Here is a 27,848-nt window from a genome sequence, read left to right as displayed (position 1 = left end):
TGCAACAGCCCTTTACACGGTTATACCAGAACGCGCAACGGATTCGCGGTAACTTTTGAATTGCGTATGTTTAGTTGTGTGATATTATAGGTAAAGTCCTCGCTTATGTCGCAACGAACCACGCAGAAGATGACTTCATTTTGGATCCATTCATGCACTTAGTGGATCCTGAGGCACTGAAAGTTAAACCATGAAATCTGAGTCTCTTGAATGGTGAGCAAACAGCGGTAAGTCATGGCACTCATGTTCACGCCACCTACAGTGCTCCGCCGTCCCTGGTGAAGAATGGGTGATAGGCCGACGCCATTGCGCGGTCATCAAGCGAAGCATTTTGGAAGTCAGAGTACAACAGGAACGAGTGGTGGTGGCGTTGGAGGGGGCAGTGAAACAACACAAGGAGGCGCTGCCATTACTCATACTTTAACCAGTTCTGGCTGCTTTATGTCGCTTCTTTGCTGCACTGCATTACTTCGCGGGGAAAGTATATTTATTTTCAGGCAGGAAATTAATAATGAACGCCTTAGTGATTATGAAAGAAACAAAGACGTTGCGCGGAATTTTCACCTACACTTCTGGATCCAAGGCAATAATCAGGCTTACAAACAAAAAGGCCTTGAACCTGATTTTTATCATTATTGAGTGTTTATGGAGTAACATATATAATTTATCCTTACTGTAAGCTACAGAGAATTTCCTACAACTCATAATTTCTTGTACTTCTCAAAATCTAGCCTCGAGAAGTCGAAATGAGCTTGAGACGAGTGTAGATGGGTAAGCGTAGGGTTGGTTCTTTGTGTAAGGAATGCTAAAAGAAGCACTCACATTGGCATATCACACGTAGCGGCTCTGAGCAGTTTATTCCAGCCATACGGACCGGGTTGGGCATTTGTGTGGACACGCACTTTTCACTGAAATAAAAAAGGGAAACAATGTGAGTAATTGTGGATGATTTGTAACCCATTATTATTTATTTAAATTGCAGTAATGAACACATCATTAGCAAAAAAGGACGTAACAACTTTTTCGTCTTAAATTAAAGGGTCTCAGGTGCCCAGCACGACGCTACTTGAAAGTAAAAATCCCGAATATGTTTATTTATTTAACACATACTTCTATTTCATTTCAGGACTAAGGTAGGACTAGAAGAAATCTATGCACAATATATGTGTGTGCGTGTGTTAGGTACCACAAAAGTGATCAAAAAGAGAAAAGCACAGAATGCAACGAAAATGGCGCCTGTATTCTTGCATTCCCTCCTTGCGGAAGCTTATCAACAAGTGACGAGAGGCTCTTCATATCCGTGAGCGGCATTTCAGAAGCGCAGCTTGAGCACGATGGTCCCATTTGGTACAAAGTACGCTTTGAACAAAATTTGTCACGGACAGAAGAAACATCGGATTTTGCTAGTCGCGCCGCAATCCTAGTCTTCCACAGGCGGTGGAAGTCTAGGAGCATGACAATATCGGGTCTCGTTTGCACTATCAACTGGTAAAAATCTAAGATTGGAGAAGCGCCTACATGCCTTTAAAGACGAGTATAAGGGCCATAACGCCGCCGCTACAATGATTAGGATCTTTGATTTCGACCTTTTAATAAGATATTAGGAGACATTGTAGCTGGTATTGTGTGGGACTCCAGCGCCCCCTGTAGACTGACCACATGACGTTGTGTTTGAATCAGTCTTTCGCTCAGAAGCACGACTCTATGAGCCACGTCTCCTATTATTGGGTCGGCGTAAACTGAGTGAAGTCACCAAGAAAATTACAGGTCGTTTTTCCAATGTTTTTGCCATTTTCTTTCATAGCGATATCGTCCATACTGCTCAAATTAGTGGCACTGACAACAAAACGTTTATTGGGATAGAATTAGAAGCCTCATCCTGGAAAAAATCTGGGTTTGTGGTCTGTCATGAAATTCACTGATTGCTCGAGCCGACGTTGTGGGCGGTCACATAATTCACTAATTGCTGGAGACAGTTGTGACGTCATCAGCTCACGTGACGTGCCACCTGCCACATCTGCCACCTACCCCGCCTCCTGTATCCATTTGCATCACCGCAAACAGATCAGGTCTCATCACGAAAAAAAAAAAACAAAAACGTGACGTTGTGGTTTATCATACATTTCACTGATTGTTATGCTATCGCATCCCCCACACGTAATGTAAATAAGTGTCCCTAAAGTTTTTTTCACCACTACCAATACTGTGCCTGAACAGGAAAGAAACATAGGGATGGCTAGGCGCAGCCGATCACAAAAAGCACGCACAAGTTTTTACCAAAAACCATTGAACGCACAAGAAGTAACGTTATGTGTGCTGTCGAGGGGAATCTGACCGGAAATAACGGTCCTGATATAGTGCCCGGTACGAGCGCGGCGCCAGTGCGCGCGAGAAAACCATGCACCCTCACACCGAGCTGTAACCATATGCTGGAAAGATCTTAAATCGCATACCCAAAGACACAAGAGGGACATCCTGAAAAGATCAAGGTATTCAACTCACCCCAATTCAGGGCCCACCCAGTATAAGTATCCATCGCTTTCATCTTGATATCTGCTCAGATACGCCTCGTAATCGGACACAACTTGTCCGTCGGGCAGAAGTCTCATCCCGAGTTGATCACAAAACTGGACGCTGTCTTCGTAATTCCGAGAAATTTTGCCCAAACAGGTATCAGGCCGGACGATAGATGTGGTGTCAATGTCTTCTGCAGAGAAGACAATTAAAATAATGATATACCAAAAGAAATAAAAAATGCCCGCAAGAGGCACCATGTGAGTATTCATGTATAACCAGGATGCACGGAATTCGGAGCCTGTACTTACCGCAAGGCGGGTTTTTCTTGACTTGCTTACCTGAAATCGCAAGCCAGAAGTACCACGCAGTTAATTAGAGCTGTTCAACAGGAGCAAGTATTAGAAAAGGAACTTGGCTTAAATGATAATATGATGCCGCTGTTACAAATCTATTCGTTTTCTTCTTCGGTAAGTGGCTGCTCCCCCACCGCGCCCCGGTTAATGCCGGGGGCCAGACAGTCAGGGGGGCATATAGTAACGACAGAATAAAATCGGACGAAGTGAAGTTTTATATTACGCCCGGTAATGCTTGCTTCTACCGTTTCTTTATTGTGGACTTGTTATGTTGATGCTCTCAATATTAACTATAGACCGAAACACAGCGCGCCAAGGCGCTCTTTGGTCAAAGCTGCTCTTGCGCCTTTAAAACAAATCGCCATCATCATCGTCATCATAAAGTTTTTGTTCTTGGAACTGTCATTTTGACAATTTGCATGAGCCTCTGCAAGTCGATAGAAGAGAAAATGCTAACATAAAAAGCTTCAGGAAAGGATAACAACGATATATTCGTGAGGTGGAGAGGGAAGAAGACAGGCAGTACGAAACATTGCTCGCGATATGGTCGTCAGAGCGCGGATTCTCGAAATGGTTACAAAGGAAACATTTCAGAACACTTACATATGTATCCGAGCTTTTGAGAGCAGCGCCGAGGATGTTTTCCAGGTGGCGTCTCTGCCAAGAGAGTTGCGAGGCAGGTATTGCTAGCCTGCGACGACCTAAGAGATATCAGAATTAGAACATAAGCAATCGCCGCGTTGTTGCGTCAAACGCAAGGAATATAATATTCGTTATCAGCAGCAAGTTTGCTTTCCCGTTAGCTCCACCGCGCGTAGACACAAGTAACAGAGCTGTGTCGTCACTCGTTAAAAAGAGCGGCGTTGCAAATAAAGCCGAGCAGCCCAGCAACATCTCTTTTTAGTGCTCACTGTTCTTGGGAGAGCACTGTGTTATTAACACTACCATGTGCCTTTGCTCCATGGCTCTTTCTGTCTTCTTTCCCTCTCTCCTTCCTCCCTTTCCTCGCGACGCGGTTGACGTATACATCGAGCTTCGAGCCAGTTATTACACCCATTCCTCTCCAAAAAAACAATTTTCATTTGTTTTCATAAATGCCCTAAAATTTTCGAAGTTACATTTTACGACGATCCGCGGAGCAGTACGTCCCTGTTCGGACGGAGAGTTCAGTAATATTTTACCCACGCTGCAGGCACAGAGTGCTGCTTGCGTTACCCTAAGCAACTAACCTAGTTTCCGTGGTATTACAGTATCCTCTGAACCTCAGCTTTCTTTTTTCACAATACAGAAAAGAAGAAGATATGCTTGCCAGGCTACGCCGTTGTATCGTGCATCCCAGATGAGGAACCGGTCGTAAGACTGCCTCGGTCGGCCGTGAACGTGCGTGTAGACGTAAAAGAGTTCGTCGAGCGTGCTTCCACGCAGCACAGACATGGAGTGGTTGTTGCAGAAATCTGAGCCAGTGGCCAGGTCATAGGTGTGGCCCTCGGGAATGCAATAATCGAACATCCACGAATGGGATTTGTGGTAAACTGAGCATGCGGGAAGGAAAGAGAAGAGTGAAAACATTCTTCAGGCTGTAATGTGCGCTTTTTCACATTGAAAAGAAGAGCTAATCTGATCTTTAGTTATGGGGGACGCACACCGCCAGGTTGTGATACAAAGCTAGAGACCGCTCCTCCTGTTTAAATTCGACGGCGCTGACACAGGTAAGCCTCCTTCCGTAGAGCCTGCCACTTCGAACCCGAAGACATACCTGCACGCTAAGGTCCAGCCTACCGGAGCAACAGATGCGGAACGAAGGTGAGGGAAGCGGGTGAACGATAGCAGCGTGCATATCCTGAGACAAGGCTCACCGGGTTTTGGCTCCATTGAAGTTAGCACGCTTCTGCTTACAGAAACGAACGATTAAAGAAAAGATAAAGGCCATCGGCGTTGCCCATCCGGGCCTACGGAGTAGTGTGAAACAAATATAATATTTTCTAGTATCATGAGCGCTAAGAATCGTTCACGGACCTGTTTATATAGAAGGCAGACTATAATGGTCATGGGACGCTGCAGTGCAGTCAGACGACAAAGGGCTTGATAGGCGCGAGGATATAGCGCAATTTATGGCGGTACCGACCAATTAAGCGCTGGATTTGTCTGTATGGCTGTACACTGTCCAAATCACTCTGGTTTTAATGACAGGAGGTGTACTTACGGCAGTCAGGAAATCCATAGTTTTTGGTGGAGGCACCTGAAAGAACTATGAAGGAGTCATTATATTGCACACCAATATGTAGCGAGAAATGAATTCAAATTTATTATTGATATGTTAATTCAGCATTTTATTTAATCCACAGGATTGGCGAGCGTACAGTTTTAATCAGTGAAGACTTACGCTGTTTCTTACTGGTGTCTTCACAAACGATGGGGAAGGAATCGCTGCAGTTCCGCTTGAAAAACCACGGCACGTCTCGACCAAACCATACCGTGACACATGAAGTACTCCAGTCGTTGTTACTTGTGTCGAATGCGATCACGCCACTAAGATTTCTGGCATGAGAGATACAAAAAAAAAAATGGAATTGCGTGTTGCACGGGCGCCAAGAGTGACGAAAATAAGATCTTCACAAAACAAATACAATAAGAAAACACTGTAGAAGGAGTTAGCAAGACTTCAACGTCTAGGCTTCCTTAGCGCTGCATAACGTTAATAAGGTGGGCTATAACAGCTCAATGTGCCCGTGTGCATTCACGTTACACATGTATATTTCTCACTTCCCCAAGCCAACACCTTTGAAGGGTAGTGATCTGATACACAGCACGAACTAGTTTTATTTACTGCGAGGTGTGCGTACCTGACGTCTTCCTCCCTGAGGTCAACCCAAAACTCCAGGTCGGTGCGCACCAATGGTTTTACGTATTCCAGCAGTGTACCGTTCAACTCCCATACGTCCAGTGGCTTCGCGGAGTGCTCGAGACACCTGTTTGTGCTCTCGGCAGCGCTGATCCTGTCGTTGTGGTAGCAATACTCGACTTGTTTCGAACCTTCTTCAACTGTCACTGTAAGAAAAGAGCGTTCGACAAAGGGTGTAGCATTGTCGCTTCCAGAAGCATGATTACCTCTTTGCTGACAACATCCGACCGAGAAGTAAATCCAGCTCCCCGCCTATTACAAGTTACAAGCAGGCATCACAGGCTCAGACCTATGTATAATGTGTTTTATTTGTTTTCTGATGACGGTTTACTTTTCCAGAAGAGCCATTCCTCATATCCTGATTTAACTTACGAGCACTGCGATTCACATATGATCGGTCATGCGTCATGCGTCAACAGTAAGCAGGTCTGCCTCATCCCAACCACTTACATATTAATCTCTTAAAAAAAAACGCTCTAGTTTCTCTGCCACTAAACTAAACAGTGAATATTCATGAAGAGCGGGAGATGCTCTCTTCTCATGTCCAGCCGCGCATTAATTTTTCGCTCAGTCACCGAGACCCCGAGTTGGAGGCATGTAATTTATGCATGATCAAAATTCTAGGTGATGTTTCGTCATAACAAATTGTTTACATCTTGGTCCGACGAAAGATTTAATGCAGCTTTATTGCAGCTTTATGTAATGCGCACCCGTCTTTAGTGAAAATAGGTCAAGAAGCTACGAGTTCTATTGCCTTTAAAAAGAAATTGAAGTTGTTCTTTTCTGTGTTGTAATTTTGTGTTTATTTGAGTGGGTTGGCACTGTTTTTTGCTGTTTTTTGTTGTTTTATTAGTGTTGTGAATTTTTCTCTTTCTTGCATATTTGTACTCCAATGTCTGTGGTCAATTTTGCAAAAGATTTTCAATTTGCTAATATCAGTTGTGTTGTATTTTTCTGGTTAGGCAGTTCGGGCGTAACGGTGCCATGTTTCTGTTTTTTTTTAAATGTTTTAGGAATGCCTTTCTTTGTTTCTCTTTGTGATTAGGCATGCTACACTAAAATATGCTGTTTTTTTTATAAAGTGTTTTGCTGTTTAGTCACCTGTGTCCTGATGTGTTAGCCGGGGTGTTGGCCTCGTCAGGAGGCATGCTTTGTCTGCCTCCTTTTGCCTCTCCTTGTGGGCATATTGTAAATATGGCCGAATAAGCTCTTCAAACTTTCAAACTTTTCTTTTCAAACTTTCAAGAAATGCAAACACATCTCAAGCGCATTGCGCACACGGGACCTCGCATGGTCTTTGGAACGTATTTTCTCGGCCGTGTCAAACGTAGGAAAATTTTCGGTCGGATGTAAATAGCAAGCGTGGTATATTTTTCTGATCAATAAAATGTAGCTTTATGAGGCTACCGTCAGCACCCTATTTTACTGGCGGTAACAATTATATTGATCTACCACCGCAGCTACTTGCTGTACCTTTACAAAAAAAGTTTGACAGTCTATGGTGTGTCTATAGACTTCTGTCTATAAAGTCTATAGACTGTCTATAGACAAATCCTAGAGAACAGTGTATAGGCAATACAAATTCCATAGACAGTCTATTGACAATATATAGATTTATAGCCATACACATTTAGTAGACTTTTGTCTATAGACAGTCTATAGACTATGAATATACAAAAAGCTATGGGAAGTCAATACAGTCAATAAGAAGTCAATACACTGTCTATAGAGAATTTTCATAAGGGATACATTGTTGTACCGTCATTTATTGTTTACTAAGAAAAAAAAATTTGGCCCAGAAATCTGCACGTTAGAGAATATACAAAAAGAGGTCCCAAAACACGAAAGTTGGATGCGAACCCCGTTATCAGTAATTGTAAGTGATATATTAAATCATTAACAAACAGCGATTAAAAAGAAGTTGACTGTGAACGGACAAACAAAAAACAGTAAGAGCAACAAAAAAAAATTTCAAGTAGGAAAGATTTCAAACGTCGTTGTTCATTCTTATAAACTGGAAGGAGCTACAACGCAAAAGTGCACGCGGAATGCCCGAGGAATTCATTTCACGGCATTAAAAAAAAAAGCTACTGGAAAACGTTCCTTAACACTCCTCCTGATGGTCTGATACCCTGCTCTGAAGGCATGACAAGTTCTTTTCGGAGTATTTTACAAAGGGTTCTGCGAATATTGGAGTTTCAAATGCAAATAAAATATTGTGTATTTTAATTAACACTCGACTAGATGGTTGAATGCGCAATATATTGCGAATATTCAGAAGGCCTGGAATATTTGAGAAAATTAGAATATCTGCGACAGACTCACAAGAAATCGTTTCTTTTTTGTTTAAAGATCAGTGACCAATAAGCACACTTCTGATTTTGCAATATGGAAAGGATTTTTTTTTTCACGTGATAGCGTGCGATAATTTTGCCTCGTTTCTTGCACAAGCGGAGTTAGGATTCTGTATTATTTTGGGCATAATTAAGGTGCTCCATCCTTGAATATTTTTTTCCTTACAGAATCAGGGCCTTTTTACGGTTATAACATGATGACAAGCGTGTTTTCGCAGACAAGGAGTATGTCAGAACCTGTAATGTCACTGATCCAAACCATGCTTTTACGTTAAGCTTACTTCACAAACAAATTCACTGTTTCAGAATGCGGACCCAAAAATGCTTATTTTCTCCATTGCTCATTATTTGATTCTGTACTCTAATGCTAACGATTTTCATTAGACTCCTGTTAAAAAAAACCCGATATTTGCCTACTCCTAGTTTTTAATGGTGTGTCAGATTATAAAGGGACGTTCTTCTCTGATACTTTTCGGTACAAAGGCGCACATGAAAACTACTAGAGGAGCGCCTAATACATAAATGCGCTGCGAATTCAGAAATCTGTCCAGGAAACTCTAGTTTACAATCGTGCACTCTGAGACGCAGCAATAGCAGCGCAGTGAAAAACAGAACGTTACAATTCCTCATAGATTTTTATCCATGTTACTGAAGAATGGTTTAAAAGGCCAGATCCACGACACTGTGGAATCTGGTGCGCTTAAGTTTATTACGCGAACAGCTTCAATGTGATCGATACCGAGCATTTTTCAACTCACCACAGCTTGGTCCATTCGAATGGTAGAACCCAGCTGCAATAACAAGAAAAAAAGTTTCTTAGCGCCTCAGTCAAGACTGCAGCGTCAAAACACCAGCCGTAAAAGTGAGCATCGTCGAGAAGACGAAGGTATAGCGGTCTGTGCATTACAGTAGTTATACTCGAATGTGACGGCGTCACTTTTATATTCCATGCGAAGGGAATCACGGGTTGACGGTCTGTTTACTTGAGAGGCAGTGAGGTCAGCGTAGCAGCCTGCTTTCAACCACGGACATAATGCAAGTTCCAAGCCTTCCCTGGGTACGCATTCTGTTGGTGGCGTTCTTTGTGGCTACAAATACGTTCCTAGGGAACTATACCATTCGAATATGCACAGGCTTGCGATTTGGTGCACTGAAAGGTAATGTTCTCACCTTGGCAAATTGTCCAGAACACCACCTCTAAACAACTCAGAGTATGCAACCCTGAGATTTCAGAGAGTTCAACCATATGTTAAAATGTTTATCCCATCATCGCCTGCACCAAGGTGTTCGATCTATGCTTGTATTATTTACTGCCTTTATTTTTTTCAGATACTATCGCAGCTTTGCATTATGCATGTGTCAATGTAGTTGCACACGTCCATTACTGTGCCTTGCCTTAATGAGGTACCTTGCTGCATAAACTTTATCTAGCCTGCGCCAATCTTCAAATAGAAATACAAGCACTATTTCCTTGGTATTCGAGAAGCAAGGCCCTTGGAAAACTGTTCAATCGACCACGCAGAATTTTGCGATCATTTTTAGTACGGGCATCACACTCGGTTGCTCACCCGACTTGATAACCTTATCGGTCTCTGAACCAGGACTTACCGTCACACACAACAGCGATGTTGCAGATAGTGCAGTTCGAGGGATTCGATGGAGCCTTCGTCGAGCTGGCGTTCAGGACTTCCACTTTGCACTTTTCCCATGAATGCGGCTGCGGCTGTAGCTGATCGAATCTACGCAAACAGTGCAATAGGCGCAAACAATGAGAAGACTTTCCGTTATGGCTCCGCGCCTAAGAACACATGCGTCATTCACCGAGGGAAGCTACGTGAGAGTTTTGGAAGGAGCAAACATAACGTATTACGCCCTGTTATTCGATCGTCAAGTTATTGCCATAATATAAGCCATAACAGGACGTGCAAAGTAGACCGGATGCACTCGATGTCCAGCGCTCCTGTAAATGTTGACTCATTCGGTCAGCCTCTGGCAATTTCCAGGTATACATGGCCGTGCTACCACAACTTCCGGTTGCCAAAAAGCAGAGGCTGGCCTTTTCGCCCTGCTGGTTCCTTCACGCCAGCTATTGGTAAGGCTCGATCATCTTCGAAGGGAAACGTTAGAACAATGCGAACATCTTTTCTTTGTGCGTTCAAGCTCGTGTATATGTAACGTGAAATTTGTAACAGAACGAGAAAATACTGGAGGGGAAAAGTTCAAGTTTTGTGCATTCTTGTGTACAGTTATTTCCTTGCAAAAAACCTTCGACTTCCTTAAAGTATGCCGATTTTGGCATGCCTGCATCGTGATCTCGGCTAACAGAGCCGGTCGCAGAACTTACACCTCACCATTATTTATTGTTCTACTGCTTTTCATATTTGTTGCTCTCAGCACTCTTGAGGAGCTACGACATGCAATCAACGAAAAATAACATCGATTTGCCAGTTAGACCGCTTTTAAACATCAGAGCGGGAAATGAGGAGGAGGGGGGCTTTTACTTTTGCTGAAGTGTGCGCGTTTGTTTGCAGGGAATCCAATAAAAATTTATTTCACGGGAAAATGATTCATTGTTAAAATGCCCTTCGCTTCTGCACGCAGGTACATAATGCCCTACTTATGCTGCACCTGGCATTGTTTTCCATTCTTGTGATTTTTAAATGTTCGCATGACGAAAAAAAAGAAGCCAACTATATTAAGTCTGCGCACGTTATGCACAGAAGCTTTTAGAGTTAGAGAAAAACATTAAATATCGCTTTCCAGAACTAACAGCGCCATGACTAACTTATAAAAAACACTGCTATACTGCCTAGAACATACTGTCAGTACACTTTAAGCTCTGTGATATGCTTATAAATCATCTTTCTTGAATTTTTTTTACCTTCTATATTACAGAACTGTGGTGCTGACCATGTTGGATTTTTTGGTTGATGGGCTACCGATGGACACAGAACGCGAGACTCAAGGATATCTTTTACTTCATTATTATCCACATGAGCGCGGTAATTACTCGCTAATTTAAATATTTCGTGTCAGTGCTTGTGAGCAGCTTGCCTGCCGAAATATTTCCCCTAGCAGCCCGCGTAACTCACCGCTGGATGGCATGCCGGCCCGCACGCAGCTCGAATCAATAAAAGCGCCGTGAATCAATCGAAAAGCCAGCAGCCGGAGGCAAATGGAGATCAAAGGTGATAACACGGCGTTATCGCATGCACCCGGCTGATGAGTGATTGAGTAATCCTTTATTAAACGGGGCTGGCTCGAAGACCTATGTATGGGAGACAGGAAGTGACTAAAACGAACCACCGTACAATCAACGGTTCGATAGTTTCGGATTACGGCGCAACGCACTCTTGCGCGAGCGATCTGGGTAAGCGGCACGCAATTCGATTTTTATTTATGTTCCGAAATTACAAACGAATTAAGAACTATTTGTGACATATAGAGCTCCATGGATCCTGCCGGGAATGGGACACCAGAACCAGGTACGTAGCACCTACGGCTCGCGTGAAACAATGTTAGATCCCGCATAGGTCACCTATGCGTATAGGTTGACCCCCGATTTAGGATGGTCTTCACTGAAAGAAAAAAAATGTCGACTTATACGCGGCAATATATTCTATTTGGATTATATTTGTCAAATGTTTTCAACCAGTCTGTCAAGCGCTACAGTTGTGCTTTTAAGTGCTACATCCAACTGCCAGGCTGAGTACTTCAAGCCCCTGTTTGCCTTTGCGATGCCCGAATGTGTATTTTGATTTTGTTGAAGGAACTATTAACTATTTCTATTAGAATCATGACGTCCTGATATACTGGTATGCGTTTACTCCTTGATAAGGAAGCAATAATTTTTTCTAAGCCAGAATGAATGCAACTTTATATTGCTAGATTAAGCTATTCAGTTTTAATATGGAAGGGCATCTGTATTACAGTTTCGAGAGCATACAGCATAGGCGTCATCGTCGTAATGTATACGCCGTAACCAAAAACTAATTGACGTCACTCCATGGTCAACGACTTTCATTGACGGCGAGATTCCGAAAAGTGAACATGCTTGCGAATCAGAATGTGCCATCTGTGGTATAGTCGTTGAAGTGGCGTGGAGAACTGCCCTCTTCAGATAGCGGTACGCAGGTGGTACAGCTACCTAGTCAGATTTTTGTGGCCCTAAGGAAGAGGACAGTAAATATGCGTGTTTTCTGTTCCGCCCTACGGAAAATTGGCTCAGACTGTTCAACGGCCTGCATTCTCATCATTAAGATAAAGCTTCACAGGACGGCTATCATTTTCCAACACAACATTCAACGACAGCTCTTTATGAGGATGCGTATAATGCTGTTCATTCATTATTATTTGCCTTCTTCTCTGGCGGAGGGGGTGTTACATCACTATGTTATCAATCATGACGTCATTGTGTCTGCACCGCTCAGCATGACGCATTGCAGTGGCATCATGAGTAACACATCTGTATGCTGAGCATGGTGAGAAAAAAAAAAGGTGGTTAGACGAGAACGCGAGCGGAGGCCTAGCCGCGGTCAAGGGCCAGCACCAGTACTCGGGCTCTTTCTTGTTGCTAGTTTTGCTAGCGCTCTTATGGACGCACATGGGAGAGGTATTAGATAAGACTGCACAGCACAGCATAACACAGCACTACACAAGACCACACAGCCCAGAACTAAATAATATTACACAGCTGCCAGCATGTGCAAGAAGTGCTTCGGCCTAGTTGTGGCATGTCTCTTGTTATGGAGCAGATAACACGAGAGGTAATAATCGATTACCAGAGGAAACTTTGTAGTGTCTATTTCTCACTTTTAATTCCCAGGAAAGCAATGCCAAACATTATAACCAGGATCTGATTTCGTTTAAGGCAACTGGCATTCATCTACTTGAATGCCTAAAACAAAAAATCAAACAGAGATAAGCCAGATACGAAACACAAACACAACCAGCATCGCATGTGGTCAGTTTCTTTGGCCTATGCACGCATACAATGTGGCAATATCAGCTATCAGTGAGCACATGCCGCCGGTTCTAACAAAACTTCTCCACAGCTGTTCGGTTTTGCGCTACCGCGCGCTGCTGATAATTTGAAACTTTGCAAAAACAGCGGGAGATGGGCCCTCATTCTATGAATCGAGGGTGTGCTGTTTGAATCAAGGTAGTCTTTCGCATCTGACGCCTTAGCAGCCAGCTTCGTGAGCTTTCTAAAGTTACGCGACTGGCTGCTGACAGATGTTTATTGTTTGTTGAATTCTCGCATGCTCAGTGCAACGTAGCAATTTAGAAGATGCGAGGTTGATCCACTTTGTGCTCAGAGCATGGAAATCCTCTGCGATGCAAGAATTTCAGCGATGGTAAGTTAATCGTTAGGCGCCGTTAGTCACGCACGTATTTTCCAAAATCATGGCCAAGCTGCTAAAGGAATGCAGCCGCCTAAATAACTCACGTGCCGCGTTCTGAGAGCTTTTCTATACATTCCGCCATTAATTAAAAGCGAGGGAATGCTTCGAGCTCCGCGTTTTGTGCATTACTTGTCTTGGCAGGGGCTGTAAAAGGTGGTTCGCACTCACACGTCGGCGAGCCACAGCTTGTGCTCCTCGAGGCCGAATAGATGCATGAGTTCGCAGAGGCGTTTGTCGCTTGTGGTGTTCATGCTCAGCATGTCCATGGATATGGCTCGGCACTCTCCCTCCGCCTGCTGCGCGTCGATGGGGCCCGTCAGGCCGAGAATGTGGCAGTAGGTGCGGGCGGGTGACGTTCTGAAGTAGACTGCACGCGCGCGGTGAGGAGAAAAAAAAAAGTAATGTCAGCACGGCACGCGTCAGTTTTGGAGCGAAAGCTCTACTCTTCGCACTGCAACTCCCAAGGTCAAGTTTGGTGCGCGTTTGAACTTGAGCCGGCGGAGCGGAGGTGCGCCAAGTGACGTCATATAACTTGTCTCGCTGTCAAGAGGCACCGAAGCTGCGCTCGCTCGGAGACTCACCGGGCGTTCGAAGCCTCGCTGCTGCTCTACCACGTGACTAGCGGGGGTATAACACCTGCTTCGGTGAGCCTCTGTCGCTCAGTCTCGCCATGGGTGGCGCACCATACGTAACCACGCTTAACAGAGCTTTCGTTCGTATCACTAGGTTTAACAAGCGCTAAATTCGCTATTCTCTGCTTTGCATTGGTAGAGTCCATAGTGCGAACTCCTTTTCTATGGAGCAGGGTCTCTTAAAAAAGGTTTGAAGTGATCGTGAAATGAAGTAGCGCCTACTATAAAAACTTGGGAAAATCAACTCTCTTTCCGAGGAGAGTGACGATGCCGAATTGTGATGCTGAGCACGGAAAGTTGCGGAGGGATGCAAATAAGCCAATCGCGAGAAGCCGATAAGAACGGCGTGCCAGTAAATCAAAGACAAGTCTTCTTGGCCAGACGCTGGCAAGAACCCTGAGGCTTCCTATTCCCTTGTTCACTTTGTGTTGTCATACAACTGAGCGGTTGCATAGAGAGGGTAAATAAGAGAAACGGCTATTTTTTTTTTTTACGCCGGTGAGCCCAGCTCCAGTAATTTGTTGATGTAGAGTACAATTATGTTTTCTAGAATTGCATCGACGATGCTGCTGTCCTATCGTCTTCAGCCTTTTATACGACAACTTTCCAGCAACTGGTAGCGTGGTGCTTCGCGATCGTCATCATCATCGTCCGCTATCTTGTGCGTGCAATTTTAGTGCATTTACTTTCACTTTCTATGCTCTCTCAAAATAAGCAATGAGGAGAATCATGACAGATTTTCACCAAAGAACAGAATAAAAAGCGCCTTTTCTTGTGCCCTCTTTCTTTTCGTCGGCGACACCTCGCCTTGAATTGGTAAGTGGATGATGATTACGCGGATAACTGATAATAATGTCAGCTTTGAAGCAGAATGACGGAGGAAGCCTTTTATCACAACATGCACATATTAGCACCACGGCGCCGGTACTGTTTTTAACTTAGCAGCGAAAGGCATGAAGTAGCCCATGCGCGCTTGAGTAGCGCTATCTGTGCAAGTCTGTACTTCACTAGCTCTTTTGTAAAACCGCCTGCGCGTTAAATGAGACCCATGCGAGCAAAAATGTTCCGCATCCCACCACTGCGGCCTCTCGCAAAGCCCACGTGCAGCTTCGAGCACGTTAGACACAACAGTAAATTAAATTACAGCATTACATTGCAGCATTACATTAAATAACGCAACATAACACAGTATAAATTTTTAAATCTGTCGTTGAGCTAATGGGGGCGTGCTAGGAGCACACATCAAGGATTTAATAAAAGGTTCAAGGCTATTTTCATAGGTTCACAAGACTCTTCATAGGGCATTTTCTGCAAAGGTAAACGTTTCTTACTTCTACGATTCCATGTTATTGAAAAAGAAAAAAAAGTTGAGAAAGCGCAACAGCATTGAAATATTTTTGCTTACAGTCTACGAAATTACCTGCATCCACTTTCATAGTTAAGAAGAAAATTGGACTGACTTGTGGATTCTTACGTGCCAAGGTGACGCAGCCGGCTATGAGGATACGTGTTTATGTATTTAGCCTTCCCGAAAAGCAGCCAATTGAGCCAGAACCGAACCTGCTACCATCGGCTGAGCGGGCGAACCTTACAGCCACTGTGCCACGGCAACAAGTGGAAAGAAAGAGAAGCGCTAAATATTTACACGATAAAGGCAGAGATCCGCAAAATAACAAAGTACGCATTTGCTGTATTGGCGCATTTTATGGCTCTAGGAAATTCTTCGGGAGATTGAAGAGTGGCCTCTACGGAACCTGGGATAAGAACTATGTTTTCATGGCTGTATCATGCACAGCAAGCCTTTGAAGAAAAGCTCTAGGTAACGGTTTCAATTCAATCGTGCATGTCACCACTATTAATGCAGGTGAAGGTGCTCTGGAAAGTAATTTGTGTTCACAATGCAAAAACATTTTTCTGCTAAGAACTTGCTCGTAAGATCTCGTGCACAGAACTAATAGGAGCTGCGAAGGCGTGCAGAGAGTTCATTGGTATGAATTTTCTTGCCGTCTACTTGTTTGTCGGATGAGGCCATCACGCATAGGTGGAGATTCAAGCAAAAGTGGCGTGCGTCAGTCGCCTTATGAAACAAAAAAGCAAACAAGCATTTAAATATGCAGCAGCAGCAGTGCGAAGCAAGCTTCAAATTCATACTCACAACATTTCACCCTCTTTGGCTCGGGTTTCGATGGTGTTGTCGATGCCGACGGGTATGTGGATGGGATCGTGGAGGTAAGCAGCTGAACTAGAAGAAACAGACCCAAGATGAGAAAAAACATCTCAAGCACTGTTTACTGCGCAAGCGTACGTGACAACCCCTCACGAGAGTACCCCTTCCGAATAGCCAGGTATCACAGTTCGGCCACGATCTACCCCTGCACGCTCCACCTGACGCATCAAGCTGGATGCATCATCAAAACCCCATAGTTCTTCGACCTCTGTGCATGCGGGTGCGTAGGAAACTCGACTCCGCACGATTCTGCCGACTCAGCGAGTTAGTGCGGTGGCCAGCGGTGTCCAGGCTCGCTGCTGGCGCCGTTGCGTACGTTTCTGGGAACGCGCCCTGCTTATGGAGACGCGTTGCTGCAAAGCGGCCGCCGCGTAAGCTTTGTCCGAAGGGCACGCTGACGGCGCCCGGCTGACGCACTTCCGCACAGCGGCACGAGGCAACGGTGCAGGGTGTTGTGTTTTCTGCGCACGCCGCTTCATCAACAGCGGTGTGAGGTTTCCGGACTGCCGGGCCACAGATTTCATGCAGTGCAGTGAGAGCTGCGATCCCCTTGCCCGGTAGACAGTGCTCGAGCAGTCATCTAAGGTGACACCGAAAACCTATGTACGTTTCTTGGGGGCACCTATGTCTGATAGACAGCGGCCAGAGAAGGCGGGATTCTTGACAGCGTAAGATGAACAAGGGGTCGGGAATGAAGCCGCATATTCCTAGCAAATGTTCCGACAAAATGGTTTGCCTTCGTCTTTTAGAATTCCGAGCTTGTCGAAACTTGGTCAGTGGACCTAGGATTTCCTTCAGCCCCCTTGCTAATTTGGGGCTTTCTTTGGGGCAAGAGAACATCTAAGAATGCCAAACCTGTCGCGTTGTTCTAGGTTAATGCGTAACGACTAGTGCTAGTGTCACTGAAGGAATGATGGCCAAGTCAAAGCTGCTCAAAGAGTACTGCCGATATTTTCAGAGTTTATTGCAGCCTCCCTTCTATATTATGATCTCCTTTGTGCAGCCTTCTCCCACGACATTTAATGAGCATACCGGAACGTTAAACACCGGACTGAAATTTGGAATAACAAAAATTTAGTAAATCTGGGGGAAAATAACGAACGATGGCAAATTGTGCTGTATTTTGTATGACCCCAGAAAGAAAAAAAAATTCAGCGTCGTTGGTAAATATTCTTGAACAGGTACGTGTTCGCACTAAGTAACTCGAAGTTCTGAATGAGAAAGTTCAGCAGCGTTCTTCAATTTATAGCTCGTTCGTAGCATTGTCTGCGGTCTGAAACTGAACGACCGGGTACACACCCGAGATATTGCTGTAGAGGCAATCGCCAACGAATTTCATGATCTCTATATGGATGTGTAGAGGGAGTACGCAGGTACTCGTATGCAGTACGTGGCTACCGGTAGTTCAGACATGTCACTGGAAGAATGACGTGCGCCAAGTACGTAATCAAGACCCTTCGAACGTAAAGTGTTGTCGCGCATAACAACTCAGACGCAGGTTACAGCTCCAGGCTTCGCCCACCTTTCTCGCGCAGTCCAATAAGGAAAAATTACAAGTACTGAAAGAAGCAACGAGGAAAAGTGCACATTCGAACAGGCAGAGAAATTTAAATATAAGGAAATAACGACTCAGTTCCTTGATTTACATGGGTATTTTGTGGGGAAACCAGAGAGTAACACCAACAACTTTTAGGGTTCGAAAAGAGGCGCTCTGTCCCGTTCTCTTGTCTTGTGTGTGTGCGTGGTTTTTGGAGCCTTTACTTTACAAGTACTACAAGACTAGTCTCAACTAGCACTATCAGCGATTAGTCATTAAGATAACGATAAAGTAAGGGAAACTCTTGAGGACACAATGGCTTGAAGCGTCGGAAAAGCCTTAAAGTTCTAATTTTCGCTCAGAAATAAAAAGCGTGGTACCTAATGTGAGGAAATTTGTTTTAAATGAAACAGAAAAGACGCTGCTCTTTCAGCGAACTGAAAGCCAAGTATTGAGGAGAATGCAGAGTGACATAAGCCGTGGCTAACCCTTCCACGTAAGACTACACAAATGCAGAATCTGGTTTGCAGACCGAGAAACGGGCAAATGCATCAGGATTCTATTTCCATTTAACGCATCACGTATACGCCGACAGCCTGCAATGCTGACATATTAGCATAAAACGCCCTTCCTTCCATGAAAGGCATCCTTGAGTGTGTATAAGTAAAGATGTCCTTATGCATTCACTTTGAGCACACATGAGATACTCCCATTCGTCCTTCTTACCGTTTTTTTTTTTCTTTTCAGTCAGCTTACGCGATTCATTTGGCAAGTATCTGCGCTCGTTTTGGAGGATTTTCAGCGCTGGCTGACCGTTCTGTGCAGAGTAGGCAAGCCCTTCTTTGCATGACGCATAGATGGTTTCTTCAGTTTGCGATCAAAGGCAACAAGAAAATGGGCACAGCGAGCTAATCTGCATTGCGTCCTTTGGCAGGGGATCTGACTGATTCCAATATTATTCCCTTCCTTTGTTTCAGGTTTAAGCGATCGCCGTCCAGTGATGTATTCACACATTGGCAAGCATGGATATTCTACACCGTACCTGACTCAAGTGTGACTCACCATCAAGCAAGCTGTATACTTTGGAACAAACGCGCTCGCAGGATATATCTAGTAAATCTAATAAATAATGTAGGGCCGGGGTCTTCGTCGCGCACCGCATTTCTCGGCTTTGTTTGGCTTTGGAATGTCGCAAAGCAACGGTTGAATTCTCTTTCGGCGACCCATCCCGCCCATTCGGTAGCCCATCCCGCCATTCTGGCGTCGCGGCTAGTTCTCATGCTATAGCGGCAGTGTGCGGACAACCGGACCGAAACGCCGTTAATCATACACGCCGGGATCTCACGCGAAAGAGAGAGAGAGAGAGAAGTGAAACGGGCGCCAACCGCACCTCCGGCACAGGCGCTAAATTAAGGATTCAGGTCTCGTATTCGCGTGACGCTGCGTACAGAAACTCGCTTAAGATCTTCGAGCTCGTCACACGCGAGGCGGTGTGGTTCCTGCTGTGGCCGAGCGGCGGCGTACGGAGGCTGCCTTTGTCTACATTAACCTGGAGCGGACCGTAAATACTCTGCTTAGCGAGAGCCTTTGCCAACCGCCGAGCGTTAGTCACCGCGAGGGAGGGAGAGCGTGAGCGCCCGGCGCTTACGTCACCGCCCGGAGGAGGAAAAGTGTGTCAGAGGTCGTAGGAAGGCACGTAAGGCGGGAAAGTATTCAGGCCGAGCTACCTGGCGCAGGAATCCTCGCTTTCAATGTCAGCTTCCAGTCGGTAAGCGGCTGAGACACAGCGGGGATGCATAGGAGCGTACTGCGGCGTTATGAATTATAAAAGGGGGTAATAAAAACCTAAGGACAGCGCTGCAGGTTGCGCCTATTGACTCAATAAGCCTGTTATAAATGGGGCTCTGCTGTACTTCGTTTGTCTCGATGAAGCCGTCGGCTAATGCGGCGGGCGCCTCGTGAAAGCCATTATTTGTGACACTTCTCTATGACCGGCGGCGCAATAAGAATAACCAGTATACTTCTTTATTGCTGCGACAAAGGTGGGGAGAAAATTGTTAGTATATGAAATGTGGCGCGGATGAGTGTTAATGCAGGGGCGGCCGGTGTCGTTCGCGTTGTTTTTACAAATAAAACACTTCCCTTTTCTGTGTGTGAGCGTAAGGAGTGGAGTTTGGCTCAAGATGTCACTCGGCTCTTCGCCACGCTCCTTTCGTTAATACATAAGACTCTTTGGAGGAACCTCCTCTGCAATGCATGTTCACTTGTATTTCCGTGCGTTCCGCTTCCGTGTTTTACCACTTTGCGTTTGTTCCTTTGTTCATAGGCTTATAGCTTACCAGCAGTAAACGCATCTGTAGTGACGGACGCAGAACATGCCACCTACATCGCACTTATATACAGTGCAGGATACGGGAAACTTACGAAGAGTTGGAGAGACTTCGACAAAGGCTTCTTTTGTTAACCGTGACCGGCGCCCCGCATGCGTTCAACCCATGTCTCCTTGTACCAACAAGGAAAGATCCTGGATGCCTCGGGTGGTGAAAAATCCTCGTACCACGCAGGTGCGTAAGCAGCGAGCGGCACGTGCGTTAAATAAATTCCGGCTTTAACCAGGGTCACGTACGACGAAGTTTTTTTGAAGAGGTGGTTCTCGCAGCACGCTACAACCTACAAATATATCAAGGGCATCAAAGGAAAGCAAAAAATAAATTTATACGATGTCCACAGCACGTCATTTCCCGTGCGTTAATGCCCCATGCTGCGTTTAGAGTAATGTACGCATGCTCTGCACATTCAGCGTGTTCCTTTTTTCGCTCTGAATTTACAGCCGTCTTCTTGAAGTGCCTACGCAGCGGCTGCTCGCCTCAGCACGAATTTTTTCTTTTTTGTTACCCTGAGAGGCAATATATTTCTTCGTGTTTCCCACGAGCTCGCCGACAACCGGTTGTAAATTGTGTTGATCATAAATCTTAGACGCGCTAATACAGCCCTGGGGACTTGTTTGTACCACGAAGAAGCAGTTTGTTCTCTGGTACGCGCACTGCCATTAAAATGATGCAGCCGATGAACAACCTTTAACCTCTTATTCCAACGACTGCTGCACAAAGGCATTTTTTTTTCATGGTTTGAAAGTAGAAGCAGTAAAGTGGGGTACAAGTTGAACAGTCTGGTACAGTGGGGCCAGCGCTTACAGAAACAATGAGGTGGGACACGGTGTATGCGAAGCAATGCGGTACGGTGGTGTGGGCAGTAACAGAAGAAATGGGGCGGGCTTCTGTACATGAGATACAGTGGGCAGGGAACTCGTATAAGCAATGAGATGGAGTACAGTTCGTGCTTAGGCGGAATTAAAGCGTTAGGAACTGCTGACCGCGGCAAGCTCGCGCCTTCGAAACGACGGTAGAACTGCACGAAGAAGCTATTTCATTGCCCTTTTCGCTCTTTTGTGGTTGCATTACAAAATGAGAGGGAGAGAGAATATGAATCAAAGTTCCGCTCAGTTCGTGGAGAGCTGACGCTAATTATCCCGACGACATGTTTATTAGGGACATTCTTCAGGCTGAATGGCGTCATTACTACTCCAGCTGAGGAGAGAGAATGGTGCCCAAGTTGGCAAAGCAATAACTTAAATAAAAAAAGCAGGACACGGGATCAGGTGTAAAAATTGTTATTTCGGAGCCGTCATGCATGCCAGTCACTTAAAACAACTGCAAGTATGAAGGGATAGGCATACTTCAGCCGTTGGTATCATTAACAGGCGATTAGGTGGGGAGGCAGCGCTAAAGTCAATAAGTTGGCACCCGAGCACCCGCATCCTGTAAGTCGGCTGCACATATCGGCAGCAAACTGGGAGCTCTAGAAAGTATGTCACCAGTGCTCACGAGACTCATGCTGCCATGAGAGAGAGTGCTCGTTAAGGAGGGAGCGGGGGTAACTTCTGATCTATTGAAAATAAGGAAGGGGGGGGGGGGGGGAGGTACTGAAACGGTAATTTCATATCTCGAAGCGCGTTATTCTGGTTGGATTTTGTTACGAGAGGCTGCAGCCTCCTTTAACATATAGCGGCAAGTATCTATGTTGAGGTTTCTACAACAAGTTGGGGATCAAGCTGGTGGAGAAAAACAACAAAATGGAAAAGCATTTTCCTCCGAGTTTCCTTCTTTTTTTTTTTTTTTTTTTACTGGGAATGCTTTCTCCATATTCTTCGCATGCGTTGTTCCTTAGAGCAAACAATCCCACTTACTCCTATCACCTGTCTGCAAAATAACACGTCATTATTTAAAATTCCGGAACATTTCTGCCCTCTGTAATTTCCTTCTTCAACGCACTGCCCCCAAATATCCAGGGACGCTGCTTTAAATCGGATGGTGCGTACATTCTCAGATGACAGGAATTTTCTCCACGTCATAGATACAGCAGTCAGAACGAGGAGAGGTGTCTGAATTTCCGGGTGGCCTAAATCAGTCAGTGTGCAGTGCATGTCCAAGCCAGAACGATGGCATGCAAAGGACGCGCAAACTACACTGAACAATTTGGATTTATTGTAGTCTCTTGGTTCTTTCACAGCTGCACTTAAATCACTCGGCATAAGCCCTCTTGCAGCTCATCAAATATACGAAGAATAAAAACCATATTAACTCGCCCTGCGGTACATCAAAGGCTACACTTGCGGGGGCAAGCGACATTTGGGAAGTTGCACTTGGCGCTTGCATGGTATGAAAAGTTTGAGCCTGCAGGTATGCATTCATCATTACTCGGTCGTTGTGTTGGCACTAATACGCGCGTTTGACGTGTTGACGTGCAATACGTGTCATACTTAGTGGGAACACGTAAAGTGGCAAACCGGCTTTTAACGCGGGAATAAAAGTAGTTTTGACCGGGAAGAGGAAAAAAAAAAAGCCCAGAGAACCCGAAAGAATGAGCCTGAAGCCACGCTCTTGCTTGGCGGTGGAACCTAGTTATCCCCTTGTTAAGAGCCGGTTTAGCCATTTTTCATGTTCGCTTTATGTATGACACATACTGTGCGTGCAATAACTAGTTTTCTGTTCGGTTCTTAGCATATCAGACATCGGCTTTAGAGACGGATGGTTTTATGACATTCTTGCCTTACCTTCTTGCCTCACCGGCGAAAGATCACCAGCAAACTGGAACCTACCTCCAGAGTGCTTTAGTAACTAAACGCTAAGGAGGCAAAAGAGATGTACTCCGCTGCATATGAGATGAACCAGCTAGCGCGCTTTGGGCTTTTTAAGTCGAGAGCCCTCGCCTATATGCTGGAGCTGAAACGCGCACTCCAGGTTTTCGTACGATACCGCTGAGTATACCTGATCTTTTCGGCGACTGGGCTGGAGAATACGATCCCTTAATTCCTTTGCGACTCCCGTGCGTTGCAGACTTTATAGGTAGGGTGCACACATAGATGCTAGCTTTTCACGTAGGTGACATATGTACGGGCAGTTGGAGACAGCCAGTGCACTTCGGGAGGTTGAAATGGTTGCACCCTACCATGCAATTCCATACTGAGAGCCGTTTTTTCTGAAGTGGGCGAAAATGAGCTTTCTTGTTTTGTTGAAATGATAATATTGATGGTAGAACTTTGTAACAGAGGCATTACCATCAATACCGGCCGGAACTGTCGAAGGTCATGAGAGAGCGAGAAATTATCATAGTTTTCCTCCTCCTCCCGCGCGGAGTGAGAGCCATAGACCTATTCTTCTTCTTGTTTCCCTTTCTGTGAGAGCGCCCACTTAAAATCGACGTGGCCCCCGTAACGGTCCTCAAGGGCAACATTTTTTTTTTTTACCAGCTGTAGAGTGTGCAGTCACCGGTCCTCTATGCGTCCTCATTTATTTCGTTTGGTTTCGTTGAATGAAAGCGCAACAGCTGTGCCTTAACCGGCGACAAATTGACAAACTAGTCTGTCCTCGACGTTTTATGCTGCAATTTGTAACCACATCTAATAACGCTCACCACCGTCCTTGGACTGTGTATCGTATACGGTCTGTTTTCCCTACTAACACTCTACCGGGGATCTAACGCAGCCATAATGACATGTTTTCCCCACTAACGTCTCCATCGAGGCTATCTCTTGCCACACCGTTGCCAGATGACCTGTCATTGCCGTTAACGTACAGCTCACACAGTCATTATCAGTGCATTATCAACCTAATCTTAATTCGTCGATAAGAAACATGTACCATCCCATTTCCCTGTTCGTGCATTTTTCTGTAGCGTAAATGATGTCTAAGCTCGGACCCGTCGGTTACGCGCAAAAAACCGCGAGAAATGTTTTGACATGTGTGGACACAGCAGCCTTGGCAGCACAATTTCGCGAAATAACAAAAAACAAGTAATATAGCAGCCGTTTAAGGTACATCTGCTTTAAGAGTGAAAGCCAATTCGAAACTACCCCTCATTGGTAGCCTCTCACTCTCCTGTACTGTGTCTGTTGTCTCGTTAGTGAGAAATAAGATAATGTACACTTACATTGATCTATTTGTGGTAGGTCTAGAAGAAAATAGAGAAAGCAAATAAGCAAATAAATGCACTATGAACTGAATGCATGCGGCGACTGCATCACCTCTAGCCTCAAAAATAACATTAGTGCGCCAAGTAATAAAGATACTGCGCTGACAAATTCTGCTGCAGCCGCTTCAGAGTTCTTTCTCACGAAGATAACCTCTGTTTCTTCGCTTTGAACGCAAATTATGGATGCAGCACATACGTGAAATGGCGTTATCACTGAGTTTTACTATAATCAGAATTGAGTGTTCAGTTTGCGGCGTCCCTCGTTATACCTGGAGTAGCAAGCTGCCAGGCAGACCTCTCCTATGTGAGGCGGGTGCAACTTATTGAGAATCTGAATTTTGGTCCTTTGTTTATTGCATGTAGTTTTGGTGAGAATGCAGAAATGCCAAAAATGTTTACTTTTTTTTCAAGTGCTGCTAGAAAGTTTTTTTAGTGCCACTACTTCAGGAAGTAAAATAGATTAGATTCAAGCTAAGCGGATTGGAGCATTCGCCGTGTGCTTGCTGCATCATAAATACTTTAAAGCTAGCTTTCTTCAAGCGATTGTAAGCCTTTTACTTAAGTCGTTAAAGACTAAAACGACTTTCAAGAGGCGGTTGTTATTCACCTCAGGCCGACTCTACGCATTTCTCTCAGGTTTTTACAACCATCCAGAAGGCTATAAATATTGATAGCTGCTTAACTAAGTAACGAAGCCGGCTGAACGAGAGTGAGTTACAGTGAATTCCTGAAGCCGCAAGGTTGAAAAACATTTGGACACTTTCCCGGAGCGGGAACTGAACGGACATGCCAAGCTATACACACGAAGAATTCGAGCATCGCACAGGGCTTAATTTACAATTAAATGGCGAATGAACTGACGCTTTGCGTCGTTCACGGCGATTTGATAACACTATCCAGGCATCCAGTCTCACACAGCAACAATCCGCGCTGCAGTTGCCGACTTGTGACTCAATTCAATAAGTTTGCCGCTAATGCAAGGGCTGGAACAAGGAAGCCAGCTACGAACGTGCGAAAATTTAAGAATGGGCTGGATGGTCTTGAAACCATCGCACACACTGGCTCTCTGAGTGCTTTCGCCAAAGCAAAGGCTACAAGTGACGTCGAACTTGTAGAACGCTGAATATTTTACTCTCCGTGGTAGACACCTTTTTCAAGCCCTGAAACTGCGTTTCGTCACAACAGGGTAAATGCCGGGATGACAGCAGAATCAACCTTCAAGGAGTGAACTAAGGATAATAAACGAATAAGGTCTACTTCGAAAAGGAGACGTTTTAACAAACAAGAAAATCTCCTTGTTACCCCTGCTAACGTTGCAAATATGATCACGTGAGTTCCGTGCCGGGGTAAAATTGCGCCGAAACCACAGTCTTGATGCTGTGAACTGCTTTTAGCTCCTGTGCCCCTTTTTCTAACTGATTTTGTTTGTTGCTGGTGACAGTAGAGTCTTGTCGTTTCACGGAAGTTGGTTTTTGCAAGAAACAATCTAATTAAGGGAGAAGAGCAAGGGCGAAAGGCCGAAGGAAACAGAGCTCTCCTGCATCTGTAGAGACAAAGGAAAAGGCAGAACGACCGAGGAGCCCCAAAGAAGAGCAAGTAATTTTAGAGGTATTGCTCCCCTCCTAACGAATAGATGGATTGTTTCACAGTCAGATCGTTTCTCGCAACAAAGTTACGTAAAATGTTAACAGTTCACTGTTAACAAAACGTTTGGCGCCTAAATCCGGGAGGAGCCGCCGCCGGCCATAAAAAAGCGATGAGTGCCTTGGTTTCGTTTCGCAAAGCGGATTTAGGCAAATGACATGCAAAGAACGCACGGCGCAAACACGCAAGGAAAATGAAGTTACGGTACCCACTGTAGCGCGAACAAGGTGCACATGCACTCGCAGTCTTAATGCTATTTTTAGCCTTAAGCGAAAAAAACAGTTACTCTAGATGACTTCTGGAAAGTGCACAAAAATGCGGCATAGCAGTCCGCCGGGTTTTCCTTTTTTTTTTTTTCTAGTGTCCGCCTTGCCATACGCGCTGCGCCAGAGTAAAGACATGCCGCCGACCGGTTTGCTTGGAGACGAAGAAATGAATTAGAACTCAAGATATCCTTTGATCCAAGCCGATCTAATCCGTGTCGGAAATACCCTCACAAGGAGCCCTGCGCCTATCATAGTTACTTAAATGACAAACCACAAATATCTGCGAACTTCTATCAGCTTGCCAAGCAAGCTGTGCGACTAGTTTAACAAGTTGTATGGTTAAGGCAGACTTCGTAGCTACGTTAGCTGTGTCGGATCATACCGCGCATGCAAGGTGCTCATCTTTTTAAGGGCCTTGCATCAGCGCCCCTCTACTGCAGCAGACAGCTGAGGGCGTTGCTTGTCTCCAGAACATGCAAGACTGAGCGATCCTGTCATCTTTATGGATGTCGGCGGCGGTAAACTGCCTACGGCGCGCACAGCAGCGGCCCGCCGCAGTGACACATCCCCCCGCAACAGCGATAAACCGGCCCCGAACACATGACGCTCAGGAATCCTACCTGCTTTGCTGGTGCCGGCCTGTCTTCTCCAGGGTGTTGTGAACGCGTCTAGTGCGTCAGCAGTCTCAAACGTGCACAGAAGCACTATTCCACATAAGGCGACGGCCCAGACAAGTACGGCTCTCGGGCCTCGGACTCTGTCGGTCACGGACGAAAGGGGACGAGCTACGCCACCGATTGCACCTCGCGCACACATAGCGTCCTTGGGGCTCGGCGTCGACTTCACTCACTCACACACACACGCACACACACTACACCACGGCCCTCGAAGCCAGTAGTCCTGTCCGTGCTGTTGTGCTAGGGACTTCACTTTAACTGAAGAATAAACAGAATTTCCTCCGCACTGCTCTTCCTTCGTTTCTCTCCATCCACAGTGGTCACGTCATCGGTCACGCCGCGATGACCAAGCTGCGATCGGCAGTCTCCGCTGCTGGCAGCCGTCTCACGGCATGGCATGGGGGCGAACCGGTGTGCTCGGCGCAGCGGCGACGAAGGCGACTGCGATACGCGAGGGCAGGCGCGTAAGCATTCCGGGGTGGGACGGCTTCTTTCTTTCTCAAACGCCAAGCGAGAGACCGCTTGCTAGGAGTGTGTGCGCGTGTGAAAGGGCTGCCTCCCTCCTCCCCCGCGACCCTCTGTTTCGCGCCGCCTCGTCCTCCGCCCTTTACGCCTTTGCACGGTTGGCTGACGCTCTCGAGCTTAGATAAGCTATCGGTGCGTGTACCCAGGTGTGCGCGCTGGTGGCGTTTCCGCCAGAGCGAATACCGCAATCCGCAATTTATACGGGCGCAGGCTCGTTTATTTCAGGAAGCACCCCGGCGACCCCCGGCTCGATCCAGCTCTATCCTAGCGTGTCTAAT

At 45.6% G+C, this 27,848-nt stretch overlaps 1 protein-coding gene across 3 annotated transcripts in view; it reads right to left on the bottom strand.

Moving 5' to 3' along the window:
- Positions 1–27,571, bottom strand: part of LOC149342198 (uncharacterized) — a 55,566-nt gene extending 27,995 nt beyond the window's left edge. Inside the window, exons 1-13 of one of the 3 annotated variants that reach the window (XM_089544482.1) lie at positions 26,989–27,571; positions 16,319–16,405; positions 13,700–13,898; positions 9,735–9,865; positions 8,885–8,917; positions 5,714–5,918; positions 5,254–5,408; positions 5,074–5,118; positions 4,180–4,402; positions 3,474–3,571; positions 2,826–2,855; positions 2,503–2,707; positions 823–908 (exon numbers count right to left, since the gene is read on the bottom strand). In XM_089544482.1, the coding sequence (XP_089400608.1) occupies positions 823–908; positions 2,503–2,707; positions 2,826–2,855; positions 3,474–3,571; positions 4,180–4,402; positions 5,074–5,118; positions 5,254–5,408; positions 5,714–5,918; positions 8,885–8,917; positions 9,735–9,865; positions 13,700–13,898; positions 16,319–16,405; positions 26,989–27,184 (1,693 nt within the window). In that variant the 5' untranslated portion in view covers positions 27,185–27,571. The remainder of the gene's footprint in view (positions 1–822; positions 909–2,502; positions 2,708–2,825; positions 2,856–3,473; positions 3,572–4,179; positions 4,403–5,073; positions 5,119–5,253; positions 5,409–5,713; positions 5,919–8,884; positions 8,918–9,734; positions 9,866–13,699; positions 13,899–16,318; positions 16,406–26,988) is intronic. The other 2 variants (XM_089544481.1, XM_089544480.1) reach the window with 2 other exon arrangements.
- Between the last annotated feature and the right edge of the window lie 277 nt (positions 27,572–27,848).

Source organism: Amblyomma mixtum, chromosome 5 (assembly GCF_055824585.1).
Source record: "Amblyomma mixtum isolate Tamu chromosome 5, ASM5582458v1, whole genome shotgun sequence".
NCBI lineage: Eukaryota > Metazoa > Arthropoda > Arachnida > Ixodida > Ixodidae > Amblyomma > Amblyomma mixtum.
This window is presented reverse-complemented; position numbering and strand designations above follow the sequence as displayed.